Below are 23230 nucleotides of genomic sequence, written 5' to 3'. Positions count from 1 at the left end.
TCGTTTGAGACCCAAGTAGCAGTATTACCATAAATTTAAATATTTGTAGTTTTGACTTTTTGGTAGTAAATAGGTGGCAGCCCTATTGAAAAATATTTAGAAATCAGGGATTTCTCAAAAACCTTTCATTTGAAGCTCACATTATAATTTTTCCTCAATTTAATGCAATCAAATTTTTTACAAGTGGCAGCTATCAACATAACAAAATGAGTCCACAGGGGCACTCCACAGAGGGGAGTATTATCTCCACTCCTCTGGTTATGTGTTATTAGTAAAATCTTAACAAAACTTAATGGAGGAGGGGTAAAAGTGGTCGCGTACGCTGATGATGTGGTGTTACTGGCATCAGGACTGTGTCCCAATACGATCAGTGGGCTCATTCAAAGGGCGCTGGGCGAGCTTAACTCTTGGGCTACAGACTGTGGCCTAAGTTTAAACGCGCGTAAAACAGAACTCACGACCAGATATAAGGTACCAATTTTTACTCTACCAAGCATTAACGGACAAACCCTCTCACTTTCACCCAGTGCAAAGTACTTAGGGGTAATTCTAGACTACAAACTTAGCTGCAAATTAAACATTGCAGAACGGGTAAAGAGAGCAGAAATCGCTTTATATGCCTGTAAACGTATGCTGGGAAGAAGATGGGGTCTTCAATCCAAGTATACATTATGGTTGTATAAGGCGGTTATACGACCAATTTTAACGTATGGCTCTGTAGTTTGGTAGAAAGCTCTAGAGAGAGAATACAACATCAAATTACTTAGCAGAATACAAAGATCAGCCTGTGCAATAACAGTCGGTACGATCAGACCATGTCCTAGGGAGGCCCTGAACGCTCTGACACACGTTATTCCGGTAGATCTACATATCAAGAAGATGGCAACAATGAGTGCATTTAGGTTAAATGAAGCGGGTCGCTGGAAGGAAACAGCTCATGGCCATGCTAGTCCATTACTGCGACAAACCCAGTATACCTCGAATAGGACTGAATAGGACTACATCGTCCCGACGGTGACATTCAGCAGAAATTTTGTCAATATCTTTCCATCTCGGAAAGAATGGAATAAGGGATTCTTACTAAACAAGTTCGACACTACAGTCTATACAGATGACAGTAAAATGGATTGTGGTGTTGGAGCTGGTATATATTCTCATAGACTTTAAAATTGAAAGATCTGTGCGTCTCCCTAATGCTTGCAGTGTCTTTCAGGCGGAAGTACTGGCAATTGGGGAAGCTTGTAGGCTACTAATCGCAGATCCCTCTTTTAAGGGTAATATCGCTATTCTCTCGGATAGCCAAGCTGCAATCCAGGCACTGGGTTCAGTTACAACAACCTCTAAAGTGGTGGAGCAAAGCAGGAATAGCCTCACCACCTTGAGCGAAAACCATGAAGTTACTTTAATCTGGGTCCCGGGACATCGGACCATCGAAGGTAATGAAAAAGCGGATGAACTGGCAAGAAGGGGATCTGCCATGAATAGCGCTCTTGCAGTACCAGTATTCACTCCACTAGGTGCGGTCAAGAATGCAATTTCCCGAAAATACCTTCGAATTGCAGATTGTAGATGGAGAGACCAGACGAAATGCAAAATCAGCAGAACGTTATGGCCCACCTACAACCCCAAACAATCCTCAATATTGTTAATCATGAAACGACAGAACGCCTGGAGACTAACGGCAGTCATAAATGGCTTTTGGTCTGTGGGAGAAATAGTCGGGGTGGTGCCAAACAGTTTCAACTATTGTACTGTTCAACAAAAACTCATCATCAAATATATATAAGGTATAGCTCTCTCTCTCCTTTTCCTCTACGTTCTATCTTTTTTCTCTCTCGCGGAACGAAAATGCCCAAAACGTTGCATGGCCTTGAAATTGTACTCTCCATTCTCGCTCGACCATCGACGCCTAAGAAGTTTCACTTCCAAACTTTTCAAACAAGTGGAAGTCCTGGTCAAAAAATTTAAAATACTAAGCCTCTATAAACCATTTTAGTTTGACACCTATATTGTAATATTTCATTTATATTATTAAATAAATTGAAGTAAATTTTTTAAACAGGCGGCAAGCCTTCATGAAAAATAATTTTCATATTTAGCTTATTTGAAACTCTTCGGTTTGATAACTGTTTTGTAATATGTCATTCATTTTCTTAGTTTAATTATTTAAAATTTTCAAACAGGCGGCAACGCTCTTCACAAATACTTTTTATGTTGCGCTTTTTCAAAACTCTTTGATTTGCTATCCATTTTTTAGTATTTCATTTATGTCTCCAATTTAATTTAAAAAAAAATTTAACAAATGGCACCCCTCTTCAGAAATATTTTCTGTGCCTGTTGCTGCTGTGCGCCAAACTCCACTAAGCAGGATAAGCGAGCACAGCAAAGATGAAAAATTATGCTCTTTAATTTCTAAATCTGCTGATTTGTTGTTGTGTTGCATTTGAAACAGAGAATTTAGAGGTTAAAGTGGTAGAGGACTTCCAAGCAATTTTCTTTTTGGATGAATTTTCTTTCTATTTTGCTTTTTAGCTTTAAGCTACATTTGCATATACTCGTACATATAAGAAAGTCACAATTTTCACTTCGCTAATGCACTTCTTTTATGTAAGCTCTCCGTTACAGGAAACTTTACCTTCACAGACGGTATTAAGTCATCTGATCTGCGTCTGAGTGCGAAATCCAAAAACAAAAAAATACTTATTTTTGCAGAAGATGAAAGAAGAAATAATGTAGGATTAAAATATCTTGCTTTTCGGCAGAGCTGAGAATGCCAGGTATTTGCTTGTGAGTGACCGTTTTCCGAAGTACTAAATATATCACTCTCGATTCCACTTTTTCATTTCGATATAATCTTCCATTTGGAATTGCTGGGCATTGAGAGATCCTGCATAGTACTAGAAAATAACTTCGATTATCCTCTTCCCGCCCTACTGACTCAAAGGGGGAAGAGGATAATCGAAGTTATTTCCAGTACTATGCAGGATCTCTCAATGCCCAGCAATTGGGTCCACATAACGTACAGATTTTTTCAAATTAGGAAAAGTAAGGCAAGAATTTTTCAAGGTTCGATATTTAAAGTGGTATCAAAATGGGCGGCCGCCGTAGCCGAATGGGTTGGTGCGTGACTACCATTCGCAATTCACAGAGAGAACGTTGGTTCGAATCTCGGTGAAACACCAAAATTAAGAAAAACATTTTTTCTAATAGCGGTCGCCCCTCGGCAGGCAATGGCAAACCTCCGAGTGTATTTCTGCCATGAAAAAGCTCCTCATAAAAATATCTGCCGTTCGGAGTCGGCTTAAAACTGTAGGTCCCTCCATTTATGGAACAACATCAAGACGCACACCACCCTAAAAAAGGGTGTACGCGCCAACTATATATATTTATATCAAAATGGGCTACACGCCAAAGTGGGCCTCTCTTCTTCCTCATGGCAACCACCTTAATCTAACTTAAAGGATAAGTTAGAGCGCTATAATATATGAGAGTGATGTAAATTGTCTATCAAGAATGTGTCATTAGACTTGTTGTTGTTTTGTTTTCAAAAGTTGAATCCAATAGGATGCTATTGACCCTCGCCCTTCAAGCGAGCATAATTCTGGCCAATACTCAAATTCAGTCTGATGCATGCACCTATTTAAATTAAGTAGGAAGGATTTAAGAATCGTAGTACGTGTTCTATCTGGACACTGTCTAATAGGAAGACATGCCAGTAGATTAATGCCACCATCCAATGACTGTTGCAGAAGATGTCAGGATATAGAAGACGAATAGACTGTCGAACGCCTACTATGCGGGTGCATGTCTAGAAGATTGCTCGGTTTCGCTTTTCTGGACAACATTGCGGATGTTCCGAATCTTAAATTAGCTAGAATAGCCAGCTTTTTAAAAGCAATGGCTTAGGGAGTACCAAGTAGAGTAAGGATATGATAGTTCCGGTGGTATCACAAAGGGCCTCTAACTGCTTCGAAGCACAGCTACTTTTCCTAGCCTAACCTGTGTTGAGTAACCCAGCACGACCCGTGTTAGGGCTAACACAACTATTGAAATTAATAGGTTTTGTAGCCTTAGATCATCTGCAGAATAGACGACGAATACCGAGCCGTGCGTAAACTGGTTTAAATGAGCATTAATCTTTAAAAATGGTGGCCTAGTATTTCACCCCAAATCGCGCAGACATTGCAGAGAGAAAACTGATCGGACTTACTCTCCTTGATCAATGCAAGAAACTCAGGCGAAACCCTGAGGCGATAATAAGAAAACTTCCATGCATAGAATTGTGACGTTTAGAGACAAAAAGGCTCAGATATTCTGCAGTTCTTCCTTTTTCATAATTGTTATATCGCTTTCTCGTTTTTGGCTGCCACACAGAGGGTTATTAAAATAAATTTTTTCCTCTTGAGGTAGCTCAGAACAGATGCCCTTTCTTAAATATTAAATCGCCGAACGCTGGCTGTAGTTGTTGGAAAACATTAAATGGGAGCGCGTTTTAGACAGTAAAATGTTGAATATATTGAAAACATTATGTTTCTAAGACACAGTTGTTATTTAGTATTATCTTAAAAACTTTATGAGAAATTTAAATTTCAAGCTTTAAATGTTTTGGTAAACCCAATTTAAGTTGCTGGGGAAAACCAAAACCTTTTTTTTTGGAAGGCCTCCTTTTATGAAACACATTTGCTTCAAAATAGATTTATCGACAAAATATTGTCTCACTCACAAAGTAATCGTGTAATGAAATATGGCATACCTTCTCAGTCAATTTCAGTCAGACTCTCTTGAAGAATGTATCAAAAGTCGATTTTCGTATAATTTATTCTAACAAGTCATTGCAAGAATTCTCTTCTTTAGACAAGATTTATGTCTTCTTGAATTTATAGTCTGATGGCAAAAAATATGATTCATACAGTTCTTTGAGCCTCTCATTCCATACATTCATTTACCCAACTCTTGCATTTCTGAATAAGTGGCAGCTGCAAGTAAATTCCAAAAGAGAAATTCAATCAATGCGGCAGTGAAATTCGCATGAAAGTTTCAGGTACTCGTATTGCACAAATCGAACCTTTTTCATGTTGAATTCAAAATAATTATTGGATGCAGTCATGTGGACTGATTTAAAGGCACATATTTGCACAAATAGTTTGGGAATTACCCTGCGGGAATCCACCTGCACTGAACTGGTGCGTTTTAAGGGCGCTTGGAATTATGACTTAATTTAACAGATGGGGTGAACCATTCAGGAACAAAGCGATTCTTGCGAAAAGTTAGTAAACGTTGGGTTTTTTTTTCCTGTTTTTGAATTATTATATTTCAATTGACTCGCAAAAAAGCCGAGATGCGTAAATTTAATTTTGAGTCGTAGACTACGGATTTGTACTACATTCCGTTCTGGTGCATCGATTTTGCGTTGTCTTCCAAGAGATTTATCGACTGTTTTTTAATGAAAAAAGTCTGAGTCTCTTTCGAACTATGATTTTTTCAAAACTCAAACCTGAAGTAGAAGGCTGTGCATTTTCATTCTAATGTAAATTTTCCCAATTCTGGGCCCTTTTAACTTACTATTTTTGCCAAATTTTTGTATATAAAGTATTTCGTATTTTGTGTTTCCTTTCTCGAATAAGAAACAGCTTTTGCGTTCACTGCTTTATAATTTTATTAGATTTGCTCTTTTATTTTTCGGCTATAAACGACCAATTGAAATCTGCCAGCAGAGTGTCGTTTGTTTTCCCTTTCATAAATAATTTATAAACCGCTTGATAGGCAATGTATTTATTTTGAGAAAATTACTTGATCCAGAAAAAGAGAATACAGATCGGTAATTTACGACCCAAAACTAAATTTACGTGTCTTGGCTGTTTTTTTGTGTAACTCTAAAACTTGCTAAAACAGTGTAATTTTTAAATTTGGTCATTTACGCATTATTGAAATTCGAATGTGACCTAATACAAGGTGGCACAAAAATAATCATCCAATTTCATTTCTGAATAACGTTTTTATGATTTTGAGTGATGGAAATCTTTATTTTTACCTCGCGCGTGCTCCATTGCTTGTCTGATATACGTACGACTCCATTTGCGAAAATTCTAAATTTTCTGAGAGGGTGATTAATTTTGCCCCACTTTGTCGGGGGCGACTACCTTGCAATATAATATAACAGTGTTCGCAGTTGGAGCAATCGTAGTATATAATTCTGCAGCAGGTATTTTCGTCATTGAATCTGTTTTTTTTCTTGCGCGGTATGCAAATTCTTACCCAGTGCAGGTGTTAGTGCGTAAATTTGCATAAATTCAATTTTCCAAAGATATGGTATGTTATTGTTTAGTAGAATTATGGAATTGATCAAAATAATAAACTTACATATTCATATGTACATATGTAAGTGCATAAGGAAGCCATTCCCTTAGTAAAATCAGCCCTAATACCTGCACTTACTTCTATACATAGGCAGTGCTCCATCTATTCTTGACACATTTGAAATATGGTATGAATAATTTAGTGAAAAATGCATCAATTTCGGTTTCCTTCGTTTAAAAGTTTTTGTGTTATGATGTAACTTATTGGGTCAATGACCGTCAAAAAAATCGAGAAGGTGGACACCATTTCCAGTGAACTCTTTTCTGAATTTTTTATAATACTTTGGATCATTTCTGGGCTAATGGCGAAGATTTTACTCGGAGAATTGGCCTTTGGAGAGTCGAGTGTTTGAAGTATTTTATACTAAAAAAAATGCTAAATATCGCATGCAAAAATATTGTCAAAAATCAACGCGGTTTTTTAGCAATTTGAAGCTTACACTTTATTGGACTAAAATTGATTAGGCCGTAAAACTGTATACCCATGTGTTTTTAGGAGATTCTCATTCAAATGTCGAAAAACTTACTGACAAATTTTTGAAATTTGTTAAATTTTATGGAAAGCTTGGAACTTTTATTTCTACATTTCTACGATGAGATTAATAATAGATTTATATTTTACTGATAATTTTACTTCAAACATCCAAACACCCAAAACGGGTGTACGCGCCAATTATATACTATAAAAAAATAAAATTCCGTGAAAAATACTGTCGACATTGTACAAAGTTGCTGCTCAAAGTGCAATTATGTTAAAGGATGTTGGCCTCTGAAGGCAATCTCTCTAGAGACATGGTAGCATTTTTGAGCAGTTAATACTGTATTTCGTTGAACTTCGTATTGATATCTTTACCCGCAAATTAGAGTTTGAAGGTCGTGTCATGACAATCTTTGCAAATACGCAGGATTGGATCGAGGGGGGAATCTGTACCGAGGGTAATACCTCTGCCATAACTGATGGCTCCAAGATGAGAGCGGAAGTAGGAGCAAGGGGTTTCTCTAAATCAGTTTATTTATCTATTTCCGTGAAATTTCCGAATACTGCTTGTATTTTTCAGGCAGAAGTTGACGATCCTCCAGGCACGCAGAATGCTTATAACACACAGGAGCGAGGAAGATATCACCAGTTTTTTCGATAGTCAAGCCGCAATCAAGGCTCTGACAACGCCATGGTAAAGATCTAAACTATTCAACTAAGGAGGAGAGCCAATAACTTGGGTCAGCAGGTAACATTTCTCTGATCTTGATTCCAGGAGGTAGGAGCATAGAGGGAAATGAAATGAAAAGGCGTCGATTCAATTGGTCTCAGAGATCTCCCTTACTGCCGTTAAAGGGGAATTGCAAAACTTGTTTCTCAGGAAAGCACATACCAGATGAAGCTCCATTTCTTTTTGTGCTATTAGGAAATCCTATGGTCTCAGACACAGAACTATATACACAGCACGCAGATAGTCTTGGAGACTCCTCGGCATTCAATTTCCAACATTGTAGCTGTGCTTACCGATCATTAGACATTTGGAGCTCATGCAGAAAATCTAGATTTACTATTTGGACCTCATTGCAGAAGCTGCGGGGACGTTTCAGAGACTTTCTCTGTAAATGTTCGTGCTTAGCAGCTAGACAATTAAGGTTACTTCGTGCTTTTATCTTTGACATCATGGGCAGTGCTCCAACTTAATCCCATCAACCTTCTCCGTTATATCAATAGTTCTGGTTGGAGGTCTCTTAATGGTAAAAAAAACGATGCTTTAGTGCTACTTGGCGAGTGTCAGAGTGGTACTTCAACCATTTCATCTACCTACTTTGTAAAAATTAAAGTGAGCACTAGTGTATAAAGAAGTATTTGCTGAAAATATAGACCAGACCCTGAAGAAAACTTTAATATTAATGTGTATCGAATGTAACAGTAAAGCTTTGACTGCATTTAGTTTTGGCTGTGAAACGAACAGCGGCACTCAAATTTGGCTCAGCGTACCGCACTGTCTCTGGCGTTACAGTCTTTGTGATCAGCGTGGAGATACTCATCGACCACTTGGCCCAGATTGAATGGATGCATTAGACTCCAAGAAGAAACACGTCATGCTAAGGTGGCAAAGCCGATGACATTGAACCGAGTGGCAGATGGGCGGCGAAACTTATTCCACCAATAGGCAAATGGGTCCAAAGAAACTTCCGGGAGGTGAATTACTTCTTAACTCAGTTCCTCTTGGGTCACGTATACTTCCGAAGATGCCTATACCTCATGGGCAAGGTAAGCGATCACAATGGCATATACGAGCGATGATGGTGAACACATGTTTCTTAATTGTGAAAGATGGCTCGTGGAAGGAGGTGCTCTGAGGGAGCAGAATGGCGACATCGCGCTAAGCAAAATAATCAGCAACACGAACACGAGGACAGCTGGAATGCAGTAAAGAGATAAATCGAGAAAAAAATGCAGTCCTTGACACAGTGCAACGAAGCGAAGCCGCACAAATAGAGACACAAGAAGACAAGCCTATAGCATGAAAGTTGGCTACAAATATGGTGGACCCAGACGTAGGTGAATAGAATGCAGAAATTAGTTCAGGTGAAGGTGTCCCCCAGGAAGGGATTGTTTTAACGGCCACAACACTCGATGCAGTAGACGACGGTAGCTGTAAGTGCGAAGGCATTCCTCACCCCCAAAAAAAAAATTTTTTTTTCTGTTAGGCCTAAACTTCGAGAGAAAACGAAATTTTTTGGAAACAGTTGGACAGGCATGTGAACCCTTATTCCATTTCTGGGTAGGTATCTAATTATTAACGAAACACAAAATCCTGTAAACCATTTGCATAAGGATAGTTATCACTATTTTAATTTTATCGTCGAAAAAACGTTAACTACTTCTTACTTATCTTCACTTAATACTATTTATTATACTGGCTACGGCGGCCGCCGAGGTACGAGTATACCTATATTAGTACTAATATATATGTAATATATATAATATTTTTCAAAGCTCACCTGCTTGTCCAGCAGCACATTACTACTACATTGCAGAAATTCCTCTGGTCCAATCTGCTTCGCCAGTTTCTTCTCCAGCCGACAAAGGATTTGTGCATATTGTGACGCGGTCAGACAGTCTAATTTGCTGAGTTCGGACTAGAAGAACAAAAAGCGAATAGCAAATAAATATATAGATTTTGAAAAGAAAATGGGGTTTTCAAATATTTGTTTATAGTGGCTCAAGCTCTAATATTGAAATAATTAAAAAAGTTAGAAGCTATCTGTATTTGCTCTTCGTCACTGGTGACAAAATATGAAATGGTAATAATAATAACACGTTGCAACAAAATAAAAAAAATTGAAAGAACTCTTCACGTTTTAGGTAAAGTTCAGTACAACCCAAAACTGTGCTTAGAAAATTCAAAACACCCTCATTTTTTTATTTATTGTTAAAAACCCGATTTATGGTTTTTTGATGATGTAAAAATACATAACTAACCCATTTATCAACCGACTTTTTATTTCAACATGGTCTTGATAAGGAGAGTGTATGTACGTTATGAATGTATATAATTCTAAGATGGAACGATTGACGTTCAAAAGAAATTTTTAATAAAAAGCTCTGATTTGTGCAATTTTCCACGTTTTTTTCGATGTGATGCAATTTTTTGGCCACTATTCTCCAACGGGCACCACAAGTAAGTATATACATATTCTTAAACTCCAATAAAACGTGCTCGAATGTACTATTTTTCATCTTCATACATTGAAAACTGTAAAAGTTACGATTTAAAAAAAAAGTATTTTTCCACATTTTTAAAAATCCAGATGAACCGAGTCTGCGAAAGAATACCGCATGACCGATAGTGCTTTACTGCTCATTGTGGGTAATTTTAAAAGAGAGCAATAAGTTTGCATAACTATGAATACATCTAATATAATATATCAAAACTCATTATAATCCAAGCTTACCTAATCCAAACTGACCAACCAAAGCTTGCATGACACAGCAGAACCGTTTGCAATTTGCTGGTAAGTAGATATGTACAATTTAATGAGTGTGAAAAATCATCACTCTTGAATGATCAAGACCTATTAAAACTTAGCATACAGTTAGTAATATAAATAAGTATACAGGAGCCTGATTTATCGAATTGTTTGGCGCTAACGCTTTCCTTGATATGTAATCAAAATATTTTACACATTGTAATTAAGTACTGGGATAAGCTTTCATATGCGCCTTAATTTAGCTGTAAATTTTAGGTACCGTTATCCACGCTTTGCTTTGTCTTTGATGCCAGCGAAATTTATGTCACAAAAGTTAGTATACAGCAAACGATTGTTCAGTTCGCATAACATTTATTTGTATGTATTGATTAAAAAAGTTAAGGCTTCTAAAAAGAAATAACTAAAGTGAGTATAAAAATTGAGGGAAGTACGTTTTGTATTAAGTTTTGCGATATTTTTAGTAATGTCACCAAAAGGAAAAGATCTTTCTGATGATTTAAAAAAACTGGTTATAATATTGTACCTACATATATCACAAGGAACATAAATCATTGCGAGAAATCGGTCGTTTGATAGATAGGAGTTTTGCTACAGTTCAAAAGATTGTGAATAAATATAAAAGTGCGGGAAGCACCACTAATAAAGAGCGTTGTGGGCGTCCGCCGCTCTTAAGTCCCAGAGAAAAAAGCTTAGTCGTACGGAAAATCAGGACAAACCCCAAAATAAGTGCCCCCAAATGGAAATCTGAAGTTGAAAATGAGACTGGAAAACAATTTAGCACCCAAACTATTCGCCGGGTTTTGCATAGTGCTGGTTATCATGGGCGCGGTGTTGGGAAAAAGCCCTTCGTGAGTAGTGTCAATCGGAGTAAACGGATTTCATTTGCAAAAGATCATGAAAAATATGAGCAAACGTTTTGGTACCATGTCATATTTTCTGATAAGTGTAAGTTAAGTATCTGTGGATCTGATGGCCGTGAAAAAGCTTTTAGAAAAGTTAACGTGGAATTGGATCCAAACAATATGACCGGCACTGTGAAGCATGGAGGGGGCTTTGTGATGGTTTGGGAATGCATGGCTGCGAATGGGGTTGGAAACTTGGTCCTTATCAAAAATATTATTAGCCGATATGGTTACTTAAATATTTTGAAAAATATTTTAAAAGAAAGCGCTACGAAATTGGATAATGCAGGATAATGACCCCAAGCACACATCCAACATTGTACGAGAGTGGCTGTTATACAATGTGCGAAAACAGCTGAAAACACCGCCACAGTCCCCGCATACCAACCCAATCGAACATTTGAAAGAATATTTAAAGCGGCAAGTACGTACACATCCGATTAGAAATAAGGAACAACTCAAAAACGTCCTTCAAGAGGAATGGAATAAAATACCACCAGCTGTAACTGAAAACTTGGTGAAATTAATGCCATCACAACTTAAAGCGATTGTAAAGTCTAATGGTTATACTACCAAATACTAGGATTTGATTTTAATTATGTTTTTGATTTTACAAATTAATAATATGACCAACTGTATACTTACTTTTGAGACATGAATTTTTATAAAGTTTAATATAAAAAGCTATTTATAATATTGTTCCTTTTTAAAATGTTGTCATTAATAAAATAAATAATTGGTGCGTACACTTCTGTTAGGTGTTTGGCCGAGCTCCTCCTCCTATTTGTGGTGTGCGTGTTGATGTTGTTCCACAAATGGAGGGACCTACAGTTTCAAGCCGACTCCGAACGGCAGATATTTTTATGAGGAGCTTTTTCATGGCAGAAATACACTCGGAGGTTTGCCATTGCCTGCCGAGGGGCGACCGCTATTAGAAAAATGTTTTTATTAATTTTGCTTTCACCGAGATTCGAACCAACGATCTCTCTGTGAATTCCGAATGGTAATCACGCACCAACCCATTCGGCTACGGCGACCGTTGTCATTATTTGGATTAAATATGATTTTTGTATTTCATTCATGTAAATAAAACACAATTTTGTTATAACTTAGGTTGTTTGAAGAAACGATTGGGGAATAATTGAGAACGTATCCGGTGTATACTTATTTCTGGTACTAACTGTAAGTGCATCTAACCCAGCCTAACCTAACCTTACCTATGTGTATTAAGTAAACATAAATCAGAATATGTGATAAGCATAATAATTTTTGTTACATCTGCGGAATGTTTGTTAACAAAAAACATCGTTTGGAACTCGCAAAAAGTAAGGCCGTGGTAGAAGAATATAGCCTTCCTTTTGAACGCACATACATTGAAAGTCAGTGGTTTGAACCTGAATATATTTGTTCAATGTGCACTATTACAATTAAAAAATAGGTATATGAAAAACGCGACACGCGTCTTTTACCGATAACGATTCCAATGGTTTGGCATTATCAGAAGATCTACAAGCAGGAAGGTTGCTACTTTTGTCAGACTAACATCGCAGGTCATCACTACAAAACTCATAACCGTATAAAGTATGCGAATGTTATAACTATCTCCAAACCAGTTTTACGAAAAATCCAAGATAAGCAAATTTCAACAAAGAAGACAGAAGATTCATTTGAATCCAGTGACGTAAATTTAAATGCAGATAGTGTAGATAGACCTTATATTCCAATTGCAGCAACTTTAAATGAACGTCATTTAGTATCATTGAATACTATCGTGATCTTGTACGAGATTTAGGACTATCGTTTATTTGTAGATTTTTGAATCGAGTACACTTAAAGTACAATGCAATCGGCTCAATTGTGTTACGCAGGGTTCTATTTAGTGAAGTGAGATTAGGATAAGTTATTCAAGGTTACGTCGAGTTTGGATATGTTGGCATTGCAAACTAATTAAAATGACTTTCTTTTGCAATGCAGAAAAGCAACAGAAAGGGTTCGATTGTCTCCCATTGTGTATGGTTGGATTGATTTAGATAACGTTAGGTTAGGTGAGGTTTAGTTAGGTAATCCTACGTCCGGGTAAGTCAGAAAATTGCGTTACTTTTTACATTCTTTTTTCTTTTTGACGTTATAATATTCTTCTACGGTCTCTGTTCAGCTCGAGAATTATTTTATTTCTACAAAAACGTTCTTCACTTGGAAAATTTCTTATCAATTTTGATGAAATAATGCTTGCTAGATTCGGAATGGACACAGGAATGACTGAATATACTTAATTATACACGTATTTCGCGAATAATAACGGAGAACCGCATTAAATTTGCAAATATGAAAGTAGTGAACAAAACTTTCAGTTTACTGATTTGTGTTTTACAAAAAAATCCGTTTAGAAAAAATCCGTTACTTCGACACATTTTGATCGATTTTTGAAATTAAATGCTTTTTACATTGGGAATAGACACAGCTACAGGATGGGCCATATAGCGTTTGATTTTTGAACCACCTATTTTTTTGAGAATGGTAACACAAATGACATGTCAAATGTGTTCATAATTTACTGTTTGACGCTTGAGCAAAATTGGGAAATAGTGAAAACATATTTCCAAAGTGGTGAGTCTTCTTCTTCTTTTCTGATTTTCACATCGGTGGCTACGTCAATAAGCAAAATTGTCGGATTTGGGGCTCAGAAAATCCACACGTTACTGTAGAGAAGCAATTGCATCCACAACGAGTCGCTGTTTGTTGCAGTTTTTGGTCTAGCGGCATCATCGGCAATTTTTTTTTCGAAAAGCGAGGAACCGCGGTTACAGTAAATGGCGAGCGTTACCGTGACATGCTCAACGAGGTTTTGTTTCCAAAAATTGAAGAGGATGACATGGACGACATTTGGTTTCAACAGGACGGTGCAACTTATCACACTGCCAAAGTTACACTCGAACTTTTGGCTACCGTTTTTGAAAACCGAATAATCAGCCGAAATTCCGATATCAATTGGCCGCTTCGGAGCTGTGATTTAAGCCTGTTGGACTATTTTTTGTGGGGAGCCATTAAGGACAAATGCTATGCGAACCATCCAGAGACGATTGATGCTTTAAAACACGAAATCGAAGTTGCCATTCATGAAATTGGAGCCCAAACAATCGAAAATATGATTAAAAATTGGGTTGATCGAATGGCCTACTGTAAAGCCAGTCGTGGCAGTCATTTGAACGATATTATTTTTACATTCATAAATGACAATGTTCAATCTTCTAAATAAAAAAAAAGTTTGAAAAAATATTGATTATTTTTTTTTATAGCCGATTCAAAAAGCAAATTTTACATGGCCCATCCTATATAAGACTTTCTACTAAAAAAAACCTTTCATTTCAATATTATCGACAACATCTCGTTAAAGTCGCAAAAGTTGGAAAAATTGACTACAATTTAAGTTTTGTGTTGAAAAATCAGTGATTATTTTTGCTTAGCGTGAAAAATTGAAGACATACGTCAGAAGGACTAACATTTACCTCAACAAAACTGTTTCAAGATTGGAAATTGGATAAAATGCAGACGAACTACGATTTTTAATTGTCGGAAAACACCCAAAATCGAGGTTTTTAACGATAAATAAAAAAATTGAGGGTGTTAAAAACTTTTTGAACACGGTTCCGCGTCGTTCTCGGCTAGGTCTACAGTGCTCATCACGTCACTTCAAAAGTTTTGATTCACTGTAGCACCGTGTAGTAAAATGGAACTAAAAAAAAAAAAAATTTCTGGAATACACCCAGTGGTGCAACCATTTACTAATTTTATGATAAATAATAAATTATACTAATTTATTAACATATGAGGTCTTTTGAAGATTTTCTCTTGAGTCTGGTTGCAATTATTCCAGTCATAAGAGGTTTTGAGTGCGATTGTAGTCGTGTGTTGTGTGATGTGGCATATTTTCTTACTTCTTCAGTTATTGTGGGTACCTTAAGATGACGAAGAATTTGTGTATTTGTGATATAATAAGGGGGGTTTGAGCTCATTCTGAGGGTTTTCATCTGGAATCTTTGAAGTACTTCGAAGTTTGAGCTAGCTGCAGTACCCCAAAGTTTAGTGCCGTATGTCCGTATCCGTTTGAAGATAGCTGAGTAAAGTGAAAGCTTACTTTCGAGAGAAACATGGGAATTTCGATGTAGTAACCAATTAAGGCTTCTGAGTTTTAAAGCCTTATGAAAATATGGGTTTTCCATGTGAGTTTGCTATCAAGATGCATGCCGAGACATTTTGTGACGTTAGTTTGGGGGATGATTATATTATTGAGTTTAACGAGTGGGCAAGTTTTTGTATTTAGTGTAAAAGTGACTTGGGAAGATTTTGTCTCGTTTGGCTTAATGCGCCACTCTTTCAACCAATAAGTTATTTTATCAAATCCTTTCTGGAGTTTTTGGGAATCCACATGGGGGTGGGAGTCAGCTGTGAGTACGGCAGTGTCATCCGCGAACATTTCAACTATTTTTTCTTCAGAAGCTGGTTGATCGTATGAGGATAGCAAGTATAGGATGGGGCCCATAATACTCCCTTGGAGTATGCCAGCTGTACTTTCACTTAGTTGACACGGTTCTTCGGCTTTTTTTTTTCAAAGAAATATCTATTTTCAGGGTAGGACTTAATAAATATTTAATCTTTGATTGGTAGAGTGTCTTTTAGAGTAAGCCATCATGCAAAACGCATAATTTAGAAGATTATTAGATTTGGTTTCAGAGGTAAAAGAAAAAACAGGAAAATAACTTTTAAAGATAATGAAGGTTTATTTATTTATTTATATGACATATAATGAAGCTCAATTGCTAATAGAGCGACAATAGCTTATACGACACAATACAAAAGAGAATTGCGGTAGAAAACAGACCCTTGAAAACGACAATTTCACTGTTGCTTGCTATTCCATCTATAGAGCATAACATTCAACTTACAATTTTTTTATATATATTTGTTACCCTTGCGAGAGAAGTCTGTGCTTGGGTATTACAGGTGCTATGAGTATAACATCTGGCGATGCCCTTAATGCCATCCTCAAATTGCAACCTCTTGATGTTCAAATTCAAAAGGAAGCGATAAAGGCGGCGTACAGGCTCAAGTTGAACGGAGTCTGGGGAAACGAAAACAACACTAGCCACTATCAGATATCCCACAAGTTATCGGAGCGGTGCATACTGTTCTTGGTGCCAGCGGACAATCGGGTGCCTTACTTTAGCTTCAGTAGGAAGTAAGATGTTTTGATCTCGGATAGGGATCAATGGTTAAGGGGGGAGCCTGGTTTATAAGGTCAAAAAATCAATTTTTTTTTCGTTTTAAGCGATTCCGAAGCCAAAGGTAGGCGAGCGTTAGGTAGTTACGCTGTGACCAGACAGCTATAGTACAAACTTTATCTTCTTTTCTCGATTTTTTCATTTTTATGATTTCTTTGAATTGGCGTACATGAATGAAAAAAACCTAATGAACCTTTTGAAATGAATCATAGCTTGTTCCCTTCAGTATTAAATTCTCTTCTACTTGAACTAACAAAATAGATAAAAAAAAAATGTCAAGATTTTTATACCAAGTTGAAGTGAATTTTTTTTTATAGAAAGGCATTTTTTTCTTTAAAACCTCCAAAAAGTTGAAATTTTGGAAATTCTCTCAGTTTTCTTAGTTCATCTAGAATAAAAAATCATGATAATTAGAAATCCATTTGAATTTTTTGCTTTAGATAATAATTATGAGCTGTATCTTGTACGCCAGTTGGAAACTCCAGCGTTGCAGCGCTCTACTAATTTCTATGTTAAACATTTTTTCAACTTATTTTAATCAGTACAAAAATTTTTTATACTTTTTAAATGTTCATTAAAAGATAGAAAAAACTTTGCAGTGCTAAATTAATTTTTTCCTTAAAAAAAAAAAATCTCAAAGAGATGCAATTTTTAGACCTCATAAACCAGGCTCCCCCCTTAACTTCGGAGAACCTATTAACAGGATTTCAACACACTTTCTACACCGACGGATCCAAAACCAATGACGGTAGCAGATCAGTGATAGTCAAGCTGCACTAAGAGCCCTTGCTAACCCACGCTGCTCTTCGAAATTAGTCGGTGAATGTAAGACAAAACTGGAAAGTGTTGTAAAACACAACAAAGTTTATCTTATTTGGGTGCCTCGACATTTTGGTATTACAGGGAACGAGTTAGCTGATAAAATGGCTAATTAAGGCTCTGGAAGTATACCTGGCTCTGAACCCTTCACCAAATTTTTCAATCTTACCACCCATATAATATCTATCCTGCCTCTCTATGCCTTCCACTGTAATCTATCTGACCCATCCCTACTGCGTGCGTGGACTTGTCCAACCCCCCGAAAATTGAATCCAATACCCTTGCCATTAGCCGGTACCATTTGCCCGGTTGGTAAGTTACCGCTGTACCCCAAGCATCATTAGGAGTAAAATACCACACAGCTTTAATTGAAGGCTTTGCTCTTAATTTCTCTTCAAACAGAATATAAAATTTACGCATATGCACGATCTAAATATTTTATTCTACTATTTCAGCTGATATATGCGTGCGAGTGTATTACATATGTATACATGAACAAATAGCATGCGCTCTAATTAAGAATGGAATACTTATGTATGTATGTGACATGGGAGTAATGTGTCAAAGCATTTCCAATTAGTAAGACGGACTTTTCATTGATTGGGTAAAACAACCCAGCTGGCAGCTCAATAGGTGAAGGACATCTATGAAAGGAAAATTATTTAAGTAAGATTTGTGGTTCCTGGTGAAGTTTATAAAAAACGCATGTCTCTGTCATTTCTCTATCATTTACGAGATTCGAGGGATTGAACCCAAAATCTCCATTAAATTTTAATCACCTCCGTTCGAACACCTCCTTTATGCTTTCAGCTCTGTATGATCGGGATTTATAAAGTTACTAGGAAATATAATACCCCGTATGAGCTGCTCTGTCGTAAAGGCAAAATAGGAAGACTTGGATGTATATATGAAAGAGTTTGTATCAGTACAATAACAAATCAGCGGATACAGAAATCGGAGCGCATACATTTTCACCTTTATTTCATTTACTTTTGCCCGCTTAGTAGAGCGGTAAATATGTACCTCTTGTTTTAGAAATTTTAATATTATTAGGAAACAATTGATAGATTTGATTAATGCAGAGTGATAGTAAAGTCTTCAAAGTTTTATTGAACAATTTTATATCGTTTGAATATTTTTTGAATTGCCGCAGTTTGAATACTAACTCCTTTTCTACAACTTCTTATAGTGCAGCCGATGTAGCAGAAGCTTTCGACAAATTCCCCCTGTCTTGCTTTATTGTGATTGACTCTCATAGCTTTGGTCTTGGTGATATTGACTTCCAGTCTGACAGTGCATTTCAGCGTGACTAGTCTGTCTGCCTACGCTTGCATGCTGGTGATTTTGTGAGAGAGGAGGCAGATGTCATCGACGAATCCGCAAGATGTATGGTGAAACTCCACAAGACGATTCTTTTGTGCAGGGTCAATTTGCTCATGGCGTCAACTAGCACGATAGCGAAGAGAAGGTGCGGCAGGAGACAACCTTGTTTTATGCCTGCGTTAGTGGTCAATGATTAGTTGATGTTGCTGTTGTGAAGCACTGCCAGTTAGGAGCTCTCGTAAAGGGCTCTGATGAGGCGGATTATCTTAGTGGGAACTCCCTTTCTGCTCAACGCCAGCCATATTGAGTCTCGTTCGATTGTGTCGAATGCTTTCTTTACGTCGACGAACATCATTTAAAGCGGGGAGCGCCACTCAACTGATTGTTCTACTATGATGCGAAAAGTAGTGGCTTGGTCAACACAGCTTCGGTGAGGGCGAAATCCAGCTTAAGGAGCGTTCGATATATTGGATTCCGCATTGAGTGATCGTGGCTATAACTTTCTAGATGGCGTTGAGCAGAGTTATTCTTTGTCAGTTGCCACAGTCACAAAAATCACAGCTTCAGCTTCTTGATTGCATCCTTGGCCTCCGCTAAACTACTGGTTGTTGTGTTGCCAACTTCAAAGATAGTTTCAATTCTAACAGCAATGTTGCTAATTGCCTCAAAGTGTTCTTTCCATTTTTGCATAAATATTCATTTATACAATTTTACAAAAGTCTTATGAGAATTGCTGACGTGCTAAAATATCTCTAGGGTAATTCTAAAGCCAAATAGATATTTGAAATTCTTGAGCCAGTCTAATGCATATACGCATACAAATAAATATAACGAACATACATACATATGTAAATATATAGCGTACAAATATACAAGTATATGAGAAACCGCAGTTAAATTACCTTCTCATTTGTGCTTTGACAAGCACGTAGATCTTCTTCGTGTCTCTCCAAATCAGTCAATTGTTTCAACAAGGCACTCAGTATTTCGGAAACTACACCTTCTAGATTTGTATTGGAACATCTATATTGAAAGAAAACATACATAAACATTTCATTGTATATTTACATGAGGATATTTTTAATAAGCTTATTTGGGGCAAATTCAAATAAATATAGTTGTGTGTTTCTTGCATATTCTGTAAATATCTATGGATTGGAAGCTAACATTTAGTTTGACTGGATTTAAAACGGAATAGATGTATATTTATTTATTTATATTTATTTACTTATACTTATACTCATTCCTTTATTTATAGTTTAATTACTTATAAGTATACTGGACGGACATCCAAGAGAATCCCCGTGCATGCCGTGTGAATGACCAGACATTTTTTCCAAGTATTCAGATAATACATATTGCCCATTGCATTTAAGGCCGCCGTCGCTGAGTGCTCTGGTGCGTGACTGTGATTGGCAAATGCTCAGCTTCGAAACCCAAACAAATACAAAACACCTAATAACATAAAAATGTATTTGTAATAGCCTCTGATAGTAGTTCTGTCGTGGAAAAGCTCCTCAGAAAAATCCATTTGTGGTTCGGGGGGACTTAAACCCGTTGACCCCTCCATTTCTTGGTTAAACATCAAGACGCATACCACAAATAAGAGGAGGAGCTCTGCTAAGCTTCCAAAAACGTTGTAAATACCAATTATATTGTGCCTATATTTAAGGCCAAGAGGTAGTATTTAAAGAATGGGCAGATACAGCTGGCGTAGGAACTCGTGACTCCCTGAAAACTTCTCAGATTTTTTATGAATCTAAGCACCTTGTCACGGGAAAGAGAATGCAGAAGGAGTTTTGTTACCATACTATTAGTACTGCACCAATGGCTCTATAGGATATGTTACTGGGAGCCTTGAGGTAGCCGACTGTTCACGCTATGTCAGACCCCAATTGGCTTCGGTTCGATTGGACACTCCAAAGCACGGCTTGACTGAGCTTCATAGGCTATGAGAAGCTTTTGGAGAAGCGGTTAATCAGCAATGATAAATTTCGGGTTAATCTGAAGTGCTCGCGTGACAAGAGAGAAAGTGTCTCTGGTAAAATGGGCTAGCGTATATGTGTCTGTGATTGTCACAAGTAACATCATAAGTTTTTGGTTTCAATTTCTAGTTTCTGCTGAAGATCCTCTAATTGGTCCCGTGAGCCTAAACTGTCTAGCTTTCAATTTCTTCACAAACTTAGCTTCTGAACCTATGTATATACTAGATAGTTTAAAAAGTTTTGCAGTTCAATAAGAAAAATGCAACTTATTGTTTTTAAATACACTTTATTATTCAGTATAGTACACTTGTTTCACCGAGATTCCAACTGCTGAATTCCATCCATGAAGTGGGAATCTGGAAGGTCTACAAAATACGCTGCCACAGCTGTTATGACCTCACCATATGATACAACACGCCTTCCACGCATTCATTTTTGAGGTCTGGAAGGAGATGGAAGTCGCTAGGGGCCAAATCTAGTGAATACGGCGGGGCTCCAACAATTCGAACTTTAATTCATGGATTTTCGCCATTGCCAAAATGCTCTTGTCGTGCATTACAAGGTTACAATAATATTTAGAATTTATTGTTTTACGTTTGCAAGTCATCAATGCACAAAAATTTCTTTACGCATCCCAAATGACTGATGTAAACACCTTCTTGGCCGATATTTGAACACGAACTCGTTTCGGGACTGTAGAACCAGGTTCACCCACTTTTTAGCCATTGGATTTGATTTAGGATCAGGGGCTCATCTATAGCGATGAATCGACCTACAAAATCCACTTTATTCTTTCGAAAACGCCTCAAATGTTGCTGAGAAAGTCGCGTTCGATTTTGTTTTTGTTCGATTATGGCACCCATTTTGCACACAACTTTCTGAAGCCCCACATTTCAGTCAAAATATTGCTTGCACTGCCCAATGAGATGCCTAGGGCTTCTATTAAATCTCTTTTAGTTCCTCGCCGAGTTTCAAAAAGATATCCTGTATTTTTTCTTCGATTTCTGGTGTTGTTGCTGTTTTCGTCCTGTCCTTCGCGTGGATCGTCTTCAAGGCTTGAACGAGCACGTTTAAATTCAGTAACCTATATGTCTGCTATAGTAATTAATGGCGAAAAGTCATTACACACTTTCAACATTCGTTCAAAAATTTCCTTTGTTTTTAAACCTTCCAAAAATAAAAAACTCAACACTCCACGATACTTGACTTTTTCCATCGCAGAAAATACTGTGACAGGTCGAAACTAAATAGCTTGTGAACAAACAACGATTTGACAGATTGAAATGAAACTTCACATGCATTCATATGATGAGTGTACCAACCTAACAAAAAAAAAATTGGGGCTAGTAGCACCGTTCTCTCTTATTGAACAGCGAAACTTATTAAACCACCTAGTATTTGCTGCTGAATTAAAATTTAAGGAATCGATACCAGACAGTTCAAGTGATTATTACCTTTTGCAGTATATAGTACTGCAATTAACTACACTGACTATCCTTATATATCTACATATATATGTACTACCATGTGTGGGTGTGTTTATAAGTAGATTAAGTAATTTGTAGCACCTACCTGGCAACGATATGTTTAACATGGCCCATCATACGCTCATCGCGATAGTCGTAGGGGAACTTTTGTGTCCATTCGGCCAATACTGCGACTAATGATTCTAACGATTCGCTATCAGGTACCGAGGATAATAGTTTGCCAAGCAGCTCATGGGGTCGTAAAAATAAACGTGACGATAATAAAAATGAGAAAATAAATTCCTGTAATGAAACAAAAACGAGAAGCAGAAGAAGAATAAGAATAATAATAAAGTGAAACAATCAACAATATAGACAGCGTTAGTATTTATTTAGTTGTTTGGCGATACAATATAAGAAGCATTCACTAGCGGAGGACTAGGTCAAGTTGGCACGGCTCCATTGCGGTTGAGTGTAAGTGTATGTGTGACACAACGTGGTCGTTTGCTTGCCGCCAGGCTGTGCAATTACAAGTGGAAATACTTAAATGGCTTAAAGCGTTAAATAGTCTTAATTTATTTTTTCCGCTCACACAACCTACTGTTGGGCCGTTTGTCTTGGGCTGCGCTTGACAGTAGGCCGGCTGCTGTGCTGCTGGTTTCTTTATTGGTGGCTTATTTGTTAGGTTGGCAGTGCAAACGCTAATCCAAGCGGATTTGTTTGCAAGGCGAAATTAATTATTTCAACACGCTGTGCTCGCTGGTTAGGCAGGCAGGGCAGGGCAGGTCGGGGCGCAGTCGACCTAATAAGACATATTTACATACATACATATATTAACACTAGGGAGCCAAATATGCTTTTGGACCGAGTGCCAATTTTGTACGCTTGTATGCGCTCGTGCTCGCATACGCTTTTACTGCTTTTTATGTGGTGATAAGCGTAGACACTTGTAGGCATTGCAACCGAGCATTTGGCAACACTACTAAATTAGCCGAAAGCGGGGAGAAAATTATGGCTTGCAAAGTGTGAAGAGTTTTTTCAACAGAAAAAAAAAATCAAATAACAAAAATCAACGGAAAGTGAATTTTGCCATTTCACGTTTTGGCTAAAAAATGACCTACAATT

The 23230-nt window shown here is 37.3% G+C and overlaps 1 protein-coding gene across 1 annotated transcript in view; it reads right to left on the bottom strand.

Moving 5' to 3' along the window:
* Positions 1-23230, bottom strand: part of LOC128864754 (uncharacterized) — a 260399-nt gene that overhangs the window by 124255 nt on the left and 112914 nt on the right. Inside the window, exons 4-6 of the mRNA XM_054104510.1 lie at positions 22212-22408; positions 19557-19677; positions 9342-9479 (exon numbers count right to left, since the gene is read on the bottom strand). Coding sequence (XP_053960485.1) covers positions 9342-9479; positions 19557-19677; positions 22212-22408 — 456 coding nt within the window. The remainder of the gene's footprint in view (positions 1-9341; positions 9480-19556; positions 19678-22211; positions 22409-23230) is intronic.

Source organism: Anastrepha ludens, chromosome 5 (assembly GCF_028408465.1).
Source record: "Anastrepha ludens isolate Willacy chromosome 5, idAnaLude1.1, whole genome shotgun sequence".
Taxonomy (NCBI): domain Eukaryota; kingdom Metazoa; phylum Arthropoda; class Insecta; order Diptera; family Tephritidae; genus Anastrepha; species Anastrepha ludens.
This window is presented reverse-complemented; position numbering and strand designations above follow the sequence as displayed.